This window comes from Amblyomma mixtum, chromosome 7, assembly GCF_055824585.1.
Source record: "Amblyomma mixtum isolate Tamu chromosome 7, ASM5582458v1, whole genome shotgun sequence".
Lineage (NCBI taxonomy): Eukaryota > Metazoa > Arthropoda > Arachnida > Ixodida > Ixodidae > Amblyomma > Amblyomma mixtum.
This window is the reverse complement of record NC_143018.1, coordinates 145,902,441-145,916,990: the sequence shown is the minus strand read 5'-3', so window position 1 is coordinate 145,916,990 and position 14,550 is coordinate 145,902,441. Positions and strand designations below refer to the sequence as shown.

The window sequence follows — 14,550 nt, the reverse complement described above, 5'->3', positions numbered from 1 at the left end:
CCCGTGCTTACCCTATTATAGAGGCGCTCTTTCGCCGCATCCATTTCGCCCCTAATCGGGTCCACCACTCCTGGCAAACCAATGCGCTTGGAATGCCGATATTTCTGACCAACAATTTCTGCAAGACTACGGAGCGCATTATTGGCTCCTAGAAAAGAACTCCGACATCTATTAATTTCACAAAAGAGGATTCTGCCCTCAGGACATGCTCTTTATGCTGTGGCATCAGGTTGTTGATATGTGCTCGTCGGTGCAGCTGACAACTATGGTTGACATAGACGTTGTTCGCAAGGCATACGATTCTGTCCCACATACAGTGATCATTTAGAGCACGAGGCAAGCTGGAGTGCGTGGCCGCCTACTCATGTTCATTAAAAGCTTCATCCGTCGAACGTAACAAGTTAAAATAGGTGATCACAATGGCCCTCCTCGGCAAAACAATATCGGCATGCCACAGGGTGTGGTCCTCTCTCTCACACTATTCCATTTTGTGATGCCCAGACTCCACCGCTCCTTGATGCCATTGCATCATTCCAATATGCCTTGTATGCTGACATCACCACTTGGCCAACGACAGGTTCAGTGGGTGAACAAGAACATATGCTCCAGCTAGGCCATGGATACCGTGAAATATATCTTAGAATGTCCAGCTCGCCATGGAAGACTGCGTAGGTTGTGACTGTTAATGGCATACACAGGCAGGTAAAAGCAGTACGGAGACTAACCAACCCATACAGGTCCGGCTAACTGTTTCGACGCTTAATTTCATACGAATTCTGGGGGTGTTACCGCGACCAAGACGGAAAAGGCACAACATGGATCAGCACAGTAAGGCCCAAATGCAAGACCCTCCTGCACATCCCGACTTCAGTGGAGCACAAGGGAAAAGAGACCCGCCACCGAGTTGCAGTCATCCTTGGTTCCCGCATTATGTATCACTACAATTTCCACATCATCACATGAAAGCAGTCTGACAATCTTAAAAGGCTTAACTGAGAAGCCATTTGCATAGTCATCGGTCTGCCAAAGCACACACCTCTCAGAGCTTTACGCGCACAGCCTCGGAGATTGCTGAACGGGTGAATACGCTCAAAGGAGCCGGCTGAGTAGCACGCCAGCTGGACTTAAAGGTGCATTGAGGAGGAATCTGAACTCCTCTTTCTGCCGCGGGAACTCAATCTACACGTTCCCAGCATTCTTAGAAACCTTGATTTATTGCCCTATGTGGCCGATTTCCCTAATTAAATTGGATTATGTCCGGCTCTTGCCTTTTTTTTTAAATTCCCCGCATATGGTGGGAGGAGTCGACCAACGCCTGGAGTGCCTTTCAGGCAGTTGCGTGGCGACTTTGCTATCGCTTTTATTTTGTTTCTTTTAGGTTTCCGTGAATAAATAGATCTAGTCAGAGACTGCATAGCTGCAAATTAGGCCCACGGAAATAAAAATGCGTGTGGACTCTTTGCTCTCACCAATCACTACGTATCGCTCCGCCAATGGCAGAGCGGCAAGCCACCACAGGACTGGGTGAAAGGTTGGTCGACTCCTCCGGACGTTAATCTGATTTCAATTAGGGAAATCGGCTGCACAGGGCAATAATTTGAAGTTTCTAAGAATGCTGGGAACGTGTAGATCGAGTTCCAGCAGTAAAAATACGAGTTCAGATTCCTCTTCAGTGCACCTTTAATATCTTCTCTGTTAAACTTCACCTTTAATATCTTTGCCGAATATCATATTGCACCAACCAGAGCAGTTCACAAACCACTGGCTATCGCCACTCTCATATACACCTAAATAGCAGACTGTACTTCCAACAGCCAATGTCAATACAAGAATGCAGTTCCCAAGCATGTCTGGGCAGTGGCATGGGTGATATCACCCATCACATAGTGGATATGGGCTGCAATCCTCATCATAGACAACATCAACACTGCTGAAGTGGAGCTTACAGCTAAATTAAAAGCAGCACAGAAAGCCCTGCAAACACTTCCGCAATGTAAGTCCAGGCCAGAGTTGCACGTTATGCATTACAAGTAAATGATTACTTATAATCGGTTGCATTTTTGTGCACTTTTGTAATTAAACGATTCGTCTTTTCAAACGATAATGTAAAGGGCAATTAAATTACTTTTTCTGTAATCGATAACTGGTAATTAGTTACTTTTTTTCCAGAAACAAGTTGTAAGCAATGGTACAGCTTTGAGAACCTCAGCCTGGAGGCAAACACTGCTGCTAGTGGGGAAACACATGAAATTGGACTGGGCATGTAATGTGAAGACAGGATAACCGCTGGTCCTCAAGGGTGACAGAGTGGATTCCTCCAAGAGAAGGCAAGCGTAGCAGGGGGCGGCAGAGAGTTAGGTGGGCGGATGAAATTGAGAAGTCTGCGGGGATAACCTGCACCCTGTCCTGTGCAGCTGGCACAAGACAAGGTTAATAGGAGAGATGTGGGAGGAACCTTTTTTTCCTGCTGTGGGTGTAGTCCAGCCGATTATCATGATTATGTAGTTACGAATAAACAAACAAATACACTCCGCTCTTGCAATAGAGCCTTATCATAGGCTCAAGCAAGCAATTTCAAGCCACACACTGCAATGGCAGCCATACATTTGCTTTCTATTGAGCCCAAACCTTTAGTGCAGAGCAGTTCAGTTGCTGGCCACAGCAGCTGTATCAACCCGCCGTGGTGGCTCAGTGGTTACGGCGCTCGGCTGCTGACCCGAAAGATGCGGGTTCGATCCCGGCCGCGGCAGCCGAATTCCGATGGAGGCGAAATTCTAGAGGCCCGTGTACTGTGCGATGTCAGTGCACGTTAAAGAACCCCAGGTGGTCGAAGTTTCCGGAGCCTTTCACTACGGCGTCCCTCATAGCCTGAGTCGCTTTGGGACGTTAAACCCCAATACACCAAACCAAGATTGTGAACAAGGGAGCTGTAGCGCTCCTGAAACGTCATTTGTGTTTGACAATGGTCAGTGACCAGTGAATCTCATCAAGCCATGATTCCTGACCAGACGGTATGCCGTCGAACCCTCGACTACAAGACCAAATCAAACCAAAAAACAGTTGTACTTGCAAGTGCTGGAAAGGAAGAATAAGCAGCAGCAAAGGCCACTTTTCAGTCCAACAGGGTGCCAACGTTGTGAAGAAAGCACACAGTGCAACGTCACTTAAAGGTCTCTGTAATATATATATTTATATATTTCTTTACCGGTCCTGCTTCGCATCAGTGACAAACAGAGAGAGAAGCAGAGCTGAAATGTACAGCAGTGTTGCAGCAGGGAACAGTATTATACACACACAAACACTCCATCTTCCCTTCTCACCCAGACACACACATTTGGCATTAAAAATACACAAGAGCAATCTCACATCTGTCGGTGCACAACGTAGCAGACAATGTTGCGGAATGTCACATATCTTTGCAGCCATTACGGCCTCGCGTGTTCCGACACTGTTAGCTGTTTTTCTATAAACCATACTGGATTCCAACCTTTTCACCAATAATGGCTCGTTCCTGCACATCGTAGCTGGAGGTGCTGGACGAGTCCATTAAGATGAGTTAGGCACTGCAGTGGGCATTGATGCGCTACCTTACTTTAGCATGTATAACAGTATGCTGCTAGAAATAGTGCCGGCATGAAATACATTCAGTAATCGCGAAGAAAAACAAGTTCGAGAACTGGCTCCAAGATTTCTCGTCCACACAATTAATGCACGTTGTCAGAGCTTTAATGTCGATTAAATAAAAACTGAAATCCTGTGATCCTAGCGCACTGAAAAAAAACTTAGTTTAAAGAGTGATACAATATTTAGTTATTTTCTTCCGAGGTGAAGGCTGCATGCAAGAAAAAAAACGGGTTAAATGCAGCACACAACCCCATATAGTGTGACATACTATTAACACACAAAAGAAACCGATTACCTTAAACAATTACCTTTTTAAGTCCAAGAGTGCTTCGGCCATCAACAGCATAGCGAGCAAGCACCTTCAGCACAATGTGCGCAGCATTTAATACTTGCCGATACGGCAAATGAAAACAGCTCAGCACGCAAGCTTGCCCACATCAGGAATGTCGCGCATGATTCTGAAGCCTCCTTCGTATCAAAAGGTACAAGTTTGCTGAGTGCAGAGGCTTGTCGTGTCAGTCTGCCTTCATATGTGTGTTCAGCTTGTGAAGCTGTCACAAGTATTCCAGGACTTCCTAATACCAGTTTGTAAAGTGGCAAAAAACAAAGCCAAATGGGCTAATTTCATTCGCAAAAAAAACAAGGATGTATAACCCTAAAGCAGCAAAAAATTCACTGTGGCACAGAATAATAAGTTCCAAACTTTAAATAGCAGCAACCTCAGGCACATCAGAGACCGCATCCCCTTGTGTACCATTATTTAATTAAAACTCTAATCTGGGCGAGTTGGTTCATAGCTTGAAAGGGGTACGTACTTGCGCGAAAGACGGGACAACGCAAAGGACAGGCGGTATGCTGATGTGAAATGTGCATGTGACGGTTTTTATTTCTGTTTGACCTCTAGGGTATAAATGTGTAGCTCTCTATGAAATAAACCAGTTGGAAGTTGCGCATTGTACATGTCGTTTTTGTTTCCTCGATTTTGTCCCATCTTTTGCACAAGTACGTACCCCTTTCAAACATTATTTAATGTTTGCTTTTGTCCAGTGCTCAAGCTGCTAACATGTACCGACAGTTTTCTGAGAAGTCCCCCCCTCAGTATACCACAATATCTAACACTGCAGGTAACTGCACATCTCCAGTGATTTTTACATGTTACACTTGACACATACACACGGCCACATTAATGCACACCAACTAGATCAGAAACGCAGAGGGGACCAACAGGGTTAGTTTCTCCAATGAAGAAAGTAGTCACAGGGATATGGTTATCACTTCAACGATATGACCAGCACGGGCTGTCTCATACCCCACTGCCACATCCATTACTGAACCTTTTGATCCAACGAACACCACTCCCCCCCCACACTGCAGGCATCCCTTGATAATGGTCTAAACGGAATGCTAAAAAAATTAACATGCTGCAGTGACAGCGTGTAAACAGTTTCTTTTTTTCCTACGGCAATGTTGAAGGCGGACATATCAATTGCAAGACCAAATCCAGAAGAAAGATGGGGCACATTGTTCACAGCCACTCTCACACTGGGTAAACTTTGGTCAGTGAGCGGCTGGAATTTAAGGATGTTACAAAGCATAAACCAATTATCACTCCAGACAAGACAAACAGTGATAAGTAGCCAACCATCTCTCAGATTATACAGTGTTAACCTTTGTTTTGCAGTGCATTTAGGAGAGATACATCACTGCGTTTCCAAAACATCCAGATAAACAGTGAGCATAAATATGGAACACCGGCATGCGTCCCGCACATCATCACCTATGATGAGTCATGTGACACCACGCCAATGCAGTATGATTGTAAGTAAATGAAAGGCATCTTATTTTGCAGAATCCATGAAAGCTACAGCACACAGTGATGCACGACAAGTAACAGGAGAGTACCACCGAAAAGAAGCTTGAAGATCCTCAGAACAAAAGAAGAAAGTGGTATCCTCAGTCCAGTGTCAAGGTTTCAAATAGGGGTCCGCCTCCATTGCAACAGCCTCTTAGGCCCCTGTCGTGGAGCAACTAATCCAAACCTTAGCAAGAATGAAAGCTCCAATGATGACAGGCTTCTGTGTCGAAAGTTCAGCACTGAAATGAAGAGCTCTCAGCACAGATGGATGTAAATTTTTGTATGCATTCAGCCAAATGTGAAGCTGCCCTTTCCTTCCCTTCATGCAGCTATGTGCCATGTGAACTGGGACACATGATGACAGACATCACGTTATGGGCTTGAGCTATTCAGTGGCAAAATAACGCATACTGCGATGGTGAAAAGAATATAGCCCAGCCAAATGATGAGTACAGAAAGCACGAGTTAATAGTTAGGTCCTTGCAACGCCGACACATTTTCTGACTTGTCCGCTAATGGATTACGACAGCACCTGCATTTTCATTGTACTGCATATTGGGCGAGTTGGTTAACATACATCTTGCAAAATTTTAGCGCGAAAAACACAGACAGAAAGAGCATACGACACGAGCGCTGACTAACAACTGGAAGTTTATTCGAAAACAACGGAAGTTTATGCGACTGCTTGTGACTGTTCATGGACCTGATCGTCTTGAATGCTCCCAGTTGGCTATCATATTTTCCAGACTGAGCGTGTCTGAAAGCTGATATTCTGTGTGCGGTGCAGACTGTCCATGGGTCAGTAAATCTTCTCGGGCTACTTGGTTCATGACAGATGCAAAGAAAGAACTGCGAGAATGAGGCACACACAATGAAGAGGCAAACACGTACATAAACGTAGAATAACCTGCGTTTGTGTGCATTTTGCCTCTTTGCTGCCTGTTTGGTTTGGTTTATGGGGGTTTATCGTCCCAAAGCGACTAAGGCTATGAGGGACGCCGTAGTGAAGGGCTCCGGAAATTCAGAAAAACCTGGGGCTCTTTAACGTGCACTGACATCACACAGTACATGGCCTCTGGAATTTCACCTCCATCGAAATTCGACCGCCACGGCCGGGATCGAACCCGCACCTTTCGGGTCAGCAGCCGAGCTCCGTAACCACTGAGCCACTGCATCGGGGCTCTTCGTTGTCTGTGTCTCATTCACCCAGTTCTTTCTCTGTATCTATGGTGCTGACCAGAATTGATTGAAATTTTTAAGGTTGTTTGTCACATCCGAAGAAGGCTGACGTGAGTGTTAAAGTAAGAAAGATCGGGCCTGACTGCAACAGTTTGCCATGCTAAGTCACATGGTGAAATCCAGTCTGATGTGCAGTCAGCTTCAGTGTGCAAGCGAATGCTACTGGAGTGGCCGCTTTTCAGGATTTGAGGACATGCAAAAAAACCTTGGCAAATAGCGCCAGAGGTGTGATATTCCTTCTTAAAAAACGGTTGCAATGGCTGCGAAAAGATGAAGAGCCCTTCCAACAGCATTCGAGCTCAATGTGGTGGAGCATGCACAAGCAGTAAAGTCAAACTGAGCAAGCGAGAAAGACTTGAACGTCGATGAAAAAAATGCATGGGTACGGGCTGCTTCCCTGAAAATTCTCTGAAACATCAGCGGACAATCTAAAGAACTTATCTTCAGCCGAAGTTCGACCCCACAGACTATGCACCTAGTGCAGACTATCTAAGCAAAGTAATTTCTTATTTTAGGCCAAAATTTGCCCCTGCGGACTATACCCTGGGTGTGGAAAATACTACGGAAAATACGGTATTTCAATGCCTTCCTTGCCTTATTCAACAAGGTGAACCACGACAAACAATGATCTGACTGTTGATTTTGTGGCCTCGTGTGAGAAGCGATGGAGTGTATGTATGCATGAAGCCACTGCAAGGTGGCAAGGAGCCTGCAGTAATGCATGACGAGGCAAGTGCCCACACAGGGTAGCACTTTTTTGCAGTGAGCTGTGTGGTTTTTTGTGTGTGAGGACCAGGTGGCAGAGGGATGGACGTTGCTCACTGCTGTTTCACGTCTACTGCTTGACTGTGCCAGCTCCAGTGGTAAATGGCTGCGAGAAGCAATTTTGCGAGCTCTGATCGACATACATTACTCCCCAGATATTCCCCTTCATCTAGGTTTGTGAGTGCGACCTGAACGCAGTCAAATAAATCCTCACATAAAAGGTGCACTCGTCAACTACTGTGGACACAGCAAAATACCCCGAAATGTGAAAAATCAGATATGGAATCATATCCAGCCAGCATGTGCATTAATGCAGAAAACTGTTCCTTCAATGGATGGCTCCATTTTACGGTAGCTTTGGTATATCTCCAATGGGTGTGCTTGTTTCTCTTTTTCTTTTTTTTCCACTTTGGCTTGGAATTTATTTCAAGGGAAAGGGGGAGCCAAGGCAGTGAGGATGACTGGGACTTGATCCCAGCATGAGCCTTTTTTAAGTGCCTGAAATATGCTGATGGGAATCAGTTTAAAAAAAATGTAGAAGTGCAACGATTACCATCAAGACTGATATCTTGAAATAGTATTGGGTCATGACGGGGACATATGAGGACCTGGTAAGAATAGCAGTACTAGACACTGCAAGGGGTTGAATTCATGTCATGGAATTTTGATAGGATCCTTACAGCTTGAAATTTAAAGAATTCCCCGTGCTTAGTCAACAATACTTAGCGCCCGGGGATGTTGCCCGACGGTGGGAAGTTCTCACAGGTATGCGAGTGCACATCAGACACAGTGAGACAGCAAGGATGGGGCGTGCTCAGGAATGGAAATCAGTATTAACAGGTTCCTGTGGACAGCAGTAAGGGAAGGATATGCTCTGAAGATGTCTCCAGTCCTAAGAACCGTTGGATGCATTTAGTTGGTGTTGTGACACTTGATGCTCAAGTTTTATGTGCGACTGCTAGATGTGCCAGACACACAGAAACCATGGACGTAGGAACACAACAAATCACAAACGTGGTGCAGCTAGCAGAAGGTTGTGCAATCAATGGAGAGTACCTATGCTTCAGTGTCTGTGATTCGTTGCATCCCTGTGACAAAGTCGGCTCAGTGCTCTGACTTCAAGCTTCAAACACCGCATCTCGCAACAAGATGCACAGAGCATCAAGCACAACACACCTGTCTTCAGCAAAACAGACCTCAGTGGACAAAGCGCTGAACACCATCCGCACTCAACTGAAATGAGGAACCTAAAGTGAACAAGCTCACAGCAACTTGTCATCAAGGCGAGACCAATTACAAGGCAACACCAGCACAATTACGTGATGCTCTGACTTGTGCCCAGACACGAGGTGCTACGACAAGCATGTGCTGCTCCGTGATTCACCGCAATGGATGCTTCACTTTATACATTTCCTACTTCTTCACAAAGAGGTAAAATTCTGCAGTCAGAAACCTACTGGTCACCCGCCCCTGCTATACTGCCGTTCAAAAGGGCGCTTTGCATAACACGGCTTTACTCTACAAAAGGGGCATTTCCATCCTGCGCTCATCCTTGTGCCCTTCTGCCATTAGCAATATGCCGATTACGCTCTGTACATCATGATATTGGAGCACAGAAATGCAGAACTATTGCAAGTGGTAGACCAGCTTACAACACAATGCCTGTGCATCAGATGCTGCTCTCAGCAAAATGGGTGCTGAGTGTTGCTCACAACGGCCACTCTTTCCTTCCACCATTACTTCTAAACAGGGTGAAATGAGGCATTAAGTAAACATAGCCCACTTCTCTGTCTTGTAAGCCAATCGGAAAAGGTGCCAGGCCATGAAGATAGTGTCAGCTCCAAGGGCTGTTTATGCACACCATAAAAAATAAACTTAAGGTGCAATTGAGACACAAACTAAGCCCCAGTCAGCATGACATGCCCTCATACTTGAGAAAACAGCTTCAATATTTCCTCTAGAACCCACTGCAGCGGATACCAGAAAAAGGTGTCTCTTGGCAAAAAAATGCAGCACACTTTGCAAGGTATAATTTCATCTTTTTTTAACATTGGTGGCAGTCTAGTCCTTGCCTAGCACTAAAGACAAAAAAAAAATAAGCCAACTCCAATTTGTTGAGAGAAAAGCTGTTGTTTCTGACAAAAATACAAGTTTAGAGTAGTAAAAGTCAGTACTACTATGTCTACACACTTGTTAATTTACCCTACACGTTTTGCTATCACAATACCAAACTCAGAGACACGTGCTGAGAAAAAAAAGAAAGATTTGTTCGAAACTTTGGCCTATGACAGCGCTTGTGAGCTCCTCACCCTAAATGCATTAACAAGATGCAATACATCTATGTACGAGGCCAATTCATTAAGGATAGCATAGCATGCCGAAGTGTTACACGTGAAAGGCAGACCGCCCGAGAGACTAAGGAAGATAAATAAATAGTTTTTGTACCCAGGACTTCTCTTGAACAAAACAAAATACAAACAGTAACTGAGTCCCTTGTGTATAGTCATCTGCCACACATGTTGAATGCAATGCTACACACAAGCACTACAACACTGTCTGTGTTAAAACTGAGGCATCCTACCGGATCCGAAAAAAACGCAACGTAGTTCTGTCAAGCCACTTTCCCAGATGATGGAAGTGCTACCTGCAGAACTCCCACAGCTATCGCTTCGTAAGTTCTGCAAGCCCCCCCCCCATCTTCAGCTGGCTGAAAACCTTGCTGTGACTGCAGTCCTCTCAGCACTGACCACCATGAAACACACATCATTGTTTTAACAGTCCTGGAATCCAACACGCACATATCCACGCGACAAGTCCAAAGCTCAAGAAACTGCGGGTGATTTGTTTCTTAGGTTCACACGATGTGACGTCCCCACATTACCAAGAACAATACTTGTGCCCAACTTAGGCCGCAAAGTTTCCAAGAGCGCATGCATAAATGCGTCGACGGCGCTCCTTGCGCCGTGAGCACTCGCACAGCAGGCACGGAGATTCATGCATGACCATCGGGGCCTGAGGTGGGTGGGCCGCACAACTTACGCCCCTCAGGACATGCCCTGGTGGTGTCCATAGTGTCCTGCTCCCATGGCAGCGTGGTAGCCTCCGTGGTCCTCGGGCGCAGGGGGGTGGGTGCGCGCGTTGGCGGGCCGCAGGATCTCGTGCACGAGCGCCTGGTAGGGCCCCGAGTGTCGCGGTCCGGGCTCGGGCGTGTAGGTGAACGTGAGGCCTGTGGCGTAGATGACGCCGTCAGAGCGGACAAGCGAGACGGGCACCTGCGTGGGCTGGCGCACCCACTGCCAGCCCTCACGGAAGGCCGAGATGTCGGGCACCACGCACAGCAGGCACTCGGCGCACCGGTACATGGTCTCGGCCTCGACATTGCCGAACCAGACGCGCAAATTTGCCGCGAAGTTCTCGCCGGTGAGCTCGAGCATGGCCACATCGCCGCCGCCGTTGAGGTGCAGGCTGTTGACCACAGGCACGGGTGTGACAGGCACTCGCACGGGGCCCGCGCCCTCGCAGAAGGTGTACTCGGCCTTGTCCGTGCTGATGATGGTCCATGAGGCGCCGTCGTTGATCATCTCCTTGTTGGGCTCCTTGGGGCAGGGCGTCGCCTGGAACTGGATGATCTTCTCCTGCGACAGGCAGAGGTACATGCGCTCCGTGTCCTTCATGTAGAAGGCGCACTTGTGCAGCTGCGACACCGGGTCGTCGGCGTCCAGGAAGGCGTTCTGCTTGTCCACCTTGCGGATGACGAGCCGTGGCAGCGCCATGCCGGTCACCGAGCAGACCAGCTTGACCGTCGAGCCGTAGTGGATGTAGCCGTCCCTCACCGTGAACTCCTCGGCCTCGGACTCGTTGTCGTCCAGCAGGTGGATGGTGAAGGCCCCCCACTGGCTCGAGCTGGCGTGGAAGTTGCCGCCGTCCACGTGCAGGTAGCGCGTGCTCACCGTCTGCGAGCGCAGCCGGTTGAAGAGCGCCACCCGGGTGCCCGAGGCGATGCACAGGTCGGCGTTCTTCAGCGACTGCTTCTTCTTGCTCGGCTTGGAGATGACCTTGATGCGCTTGCTCTGGAAGACGCCCACGTCCTCGCCGTTGCCGTGGAACAGCTTGACCGAGAGCATGAAGTGCTTGCGCTTGTCCGAGTCGCTGATGAAGAGCGTCTTGGCGGCGCAGTAGCTCTTGCCGGCGAAGTCCAGCTGCTGCATGTCCTGGTCCGAGTTGCCGATGCCGATGAAGGCGCACAGCTGGGCGCCCTGCTCCGACTCGCCGGCGCGCAGGAGCTGCTCGCGCTTGCGCTGCCAGCCGTCGCCCAGCAGGTAGACGCACGGAGGCGGGCAGAAGAACCGCTTCTCGTTTCCGTACGACTTCTGGGCGACCTTGGCGTGCAGGATGACGAGCACCATGTCGCCGCGCTCGCGCAGGTAGCGGTCCATCGCGTCGCGCGACAGTCGGCACTCGCCGGCCGCCGCCACGGGACTCGCCACGGGGCTCGGAGGCAGCTGCGCGCGGGGCGCCTGCAGACCCAGGTGCGGGGATCCCTGAGGCGCCGGCGGGGGCCCGGGCCCCTTGGCCACCGAGCCCAGCAGGGCGCTGGGTTCCGGCACGCCGCCACCGCCCTTGAAGTAGGCGCCGCGCGGAGGGGGGCTTGTCATGTCCACGGGCTGCCCTCCCAGCTCCATGAGCAGCTCGCCGCCGCGGCCGTAGTCGCCGTAGCCGGCCATGCCCGCGTACGAACCGTCGTCGTGCGGGGACGTGTAGTTGCTCTGCGGCGCCGGGTGGTAGCCCGCGTACTGTTCCTCGCTCAGATACACGTCACCCATGGCAGCTTCGCCCACGCGCACCGCACAACACAACACGCGGCCCGAAGCCGCTACCGCGCGCCGTCGCTGATCGAGGCACGTCGCATCGCCGCGGCCTACCTGACGTGCGGGGGGCTGCCGATCGCGGCGGCGGGACGCTGGCGGCACAACATCGGCGGTGCGACTGGCCGCTCCGACGTCTCTGTCGTCGGGCTGCACGCACTGCACTGGCGACGCACGGCCACTACGGCGCGGATCGGGCCGCCACGAGTCACCGTGGGAATCCGCAGATTCTCAGCAAACATCGTGGGAAACAATGGCTGGCCGCGCTGTTCCCGTCAGGTCGCTGCACTCCCCGCGCCACCGATATATGTCTTTCCGTCTCTCTCTCTTTTCCGCACTTCCGCTTCTCCTCCCGTTACTACCGCAACGCGGCCGGCGGCACTTCTCTGTCTTTTATTTCGCTCACTCTGTGCTTCTCGTTAAACTCAGATTGCCACGATAGGCATGCTCGCGTTTTCTGAGAAGTTGATCACCGTATTCTCGAGACGGCCGATGGATGCGCTCGCGAGACGTCGAGCAAGAGCAGACGACGCGCGCGCGCTTGGGGGGTGGCGGCGCTAGTCGGAACGGCGCTCTCTCTTCCTCGCGCGGAGAGGAGGCGGTGTGGGGGAGGAGGTCCTTCGTGGGAGACTCGCCAGCCGGCGGCTTGGCGGCCGGAGCAGATCGGCAGCTCGGGACTGGCGGCCCTTTTTCGTTCCCAGGACCCCGTCGTCGGCGTGGAAAGGGCTGCCGTCGTTGCGGCCGGCCGCGCGCGCATAAGCGGGCGCAGTACACACGGCATCCCCCCTCCTCCTCCTGCACCGCCTCGCGCGCGCTGGCGTGCGCCGACCGCCGTCCACTGGGGGTGGTGGGAAAAGAGGTGTTCATTCCCAGAGGATTCCCCTCCTCGTTTGCTTTGGGCTTTTATTTTTGCTCGCTTATAGAGCCCCGCAGTTCTTTTTCCCGGCCTCATGCACGCATCCTTTGTGGGCAGCAGCGGAGGACGTCGTCGTGTCTGGCGCAAATTGGGAAGCAGGCGCGGAGGGGAGGGCCGTGTTTTACACGTCTCCCACTAGTCGGCACGCTGCGCCCGCCTTTTGTTGCCCGCCTCGCGCTTTCAGGGCCCTAATGTAGGAGACGGTAGTCGGAGGTGGTCGTACGGTAATGAGCGGTAATTGCCGCCGCAGAGACAATACGCGCGACGGGGGAGGGGGAAACAAAAGTGACCCAGAGCGGAGGCTGTGAGAAGCCTCAGGCCATCGCCGACTCATGGGAACAAGAGTTGTTCGCTGCGCCTGGGGGGATCGCGTGCGACCTTGCTCCGTTCCCCGCCGCCGCGGAAACAACACCCACCGCCAACTGCGCGTCTCAACTGAGCCTACCTTCGCGCAGTTCTGCCCCTCGAAGCTCGGCGTGCTGGCGCGAAAACGCTGGCGATTTCTGCGTTTTTCAGTATACGGTCGAGGGATTATCCGGCCCTTTCATCGCAGTTGCGATCTTGGACACGCATGCCTGGACAAACGGCGCGTTTCCCCTGGCCGCCGTTCTTCGGAGGCGTTGATCTCGCATAGCGAACACACGGGCGTTTGTTTGTTTGCTTGTTTTTCGCACGAGGACGGCACAAGCACCTCGGTGCGCGACGAGCGACCGAACTCGCTCACTGGCGCAGTCGCACCGGTTTTCAGCGGTGCTGGCCGTTGACACTGGGAGACGATTGCCCCTTATTTGCACCAGAATCAGCGTCAAATGAAACACGAACAGGCAAACTGCAAGCGAACTCAGGAACCGCGTGATACTGCGCGCCGCGGTCCTCCTTGATATTAAGTCACCGTCAGCTGAACCCTTGTTCTCCTTTCGGTGAGCTGCAAGCGTTATTCCTGCAGTTGTAAATACCTGTTATACGTTGTTCTCGACTAATGTGTTGAAACTGGTTTGCGCTGCAAATGCTTCCGTGACTGCTTCCAAATAATCTCATCCTCGCCTTGTATATACCTGTATATGCCCCTTAATCCCGTGTAATCATGGCGTAATGTTGGTGCAACGCCCTCTGTCACAAGTAAAGAGCCCAAAGGGAACCATATACTTTCCAGAGCTTCTGAAGGACGCATGTTGCAAGAGCCCCGCTTCACAGCTTGTGTCCCTCTTGCGTATTGTTCTTGCGCACCATTCTGTTACTGTATGCCCTGTGGCCGGTGAGGGAACATATGAGATGCATAAATAAAT

General features: G+C 50.5%; 2 protein-coding genes across 2 annotated transcripts in view; one reads left to right on the top strand and one right to left on the bottom strand.

Annotated features, from left to right (window-relative positions):
• Positions 1-14,550, top strand: part of LOC149337784 (muscle calcium channel subunit alpha-1-like) — a 615,266-nt gene that overhangs the window by 27,514 nt on the left and 573,202 nt on the right. The window lies entirely within an intron of this gene.
• On the bottom strand, positions 3,165-12,620 carry LOC149337789 (recombining binding protein suppressor of hairless-like). The gene has a single exon (XM_089553515.1). The coding sequence runs from the start codon at positions 12,304-12,306 to the stop codon at positions 10,528-10,530; it is 1,779 nt and encodes a 592-aa protein (XP_089409641.1). The 5' UTR covers positions 12,307-12,620; the 3' UTR covers positions 3,165-10,527.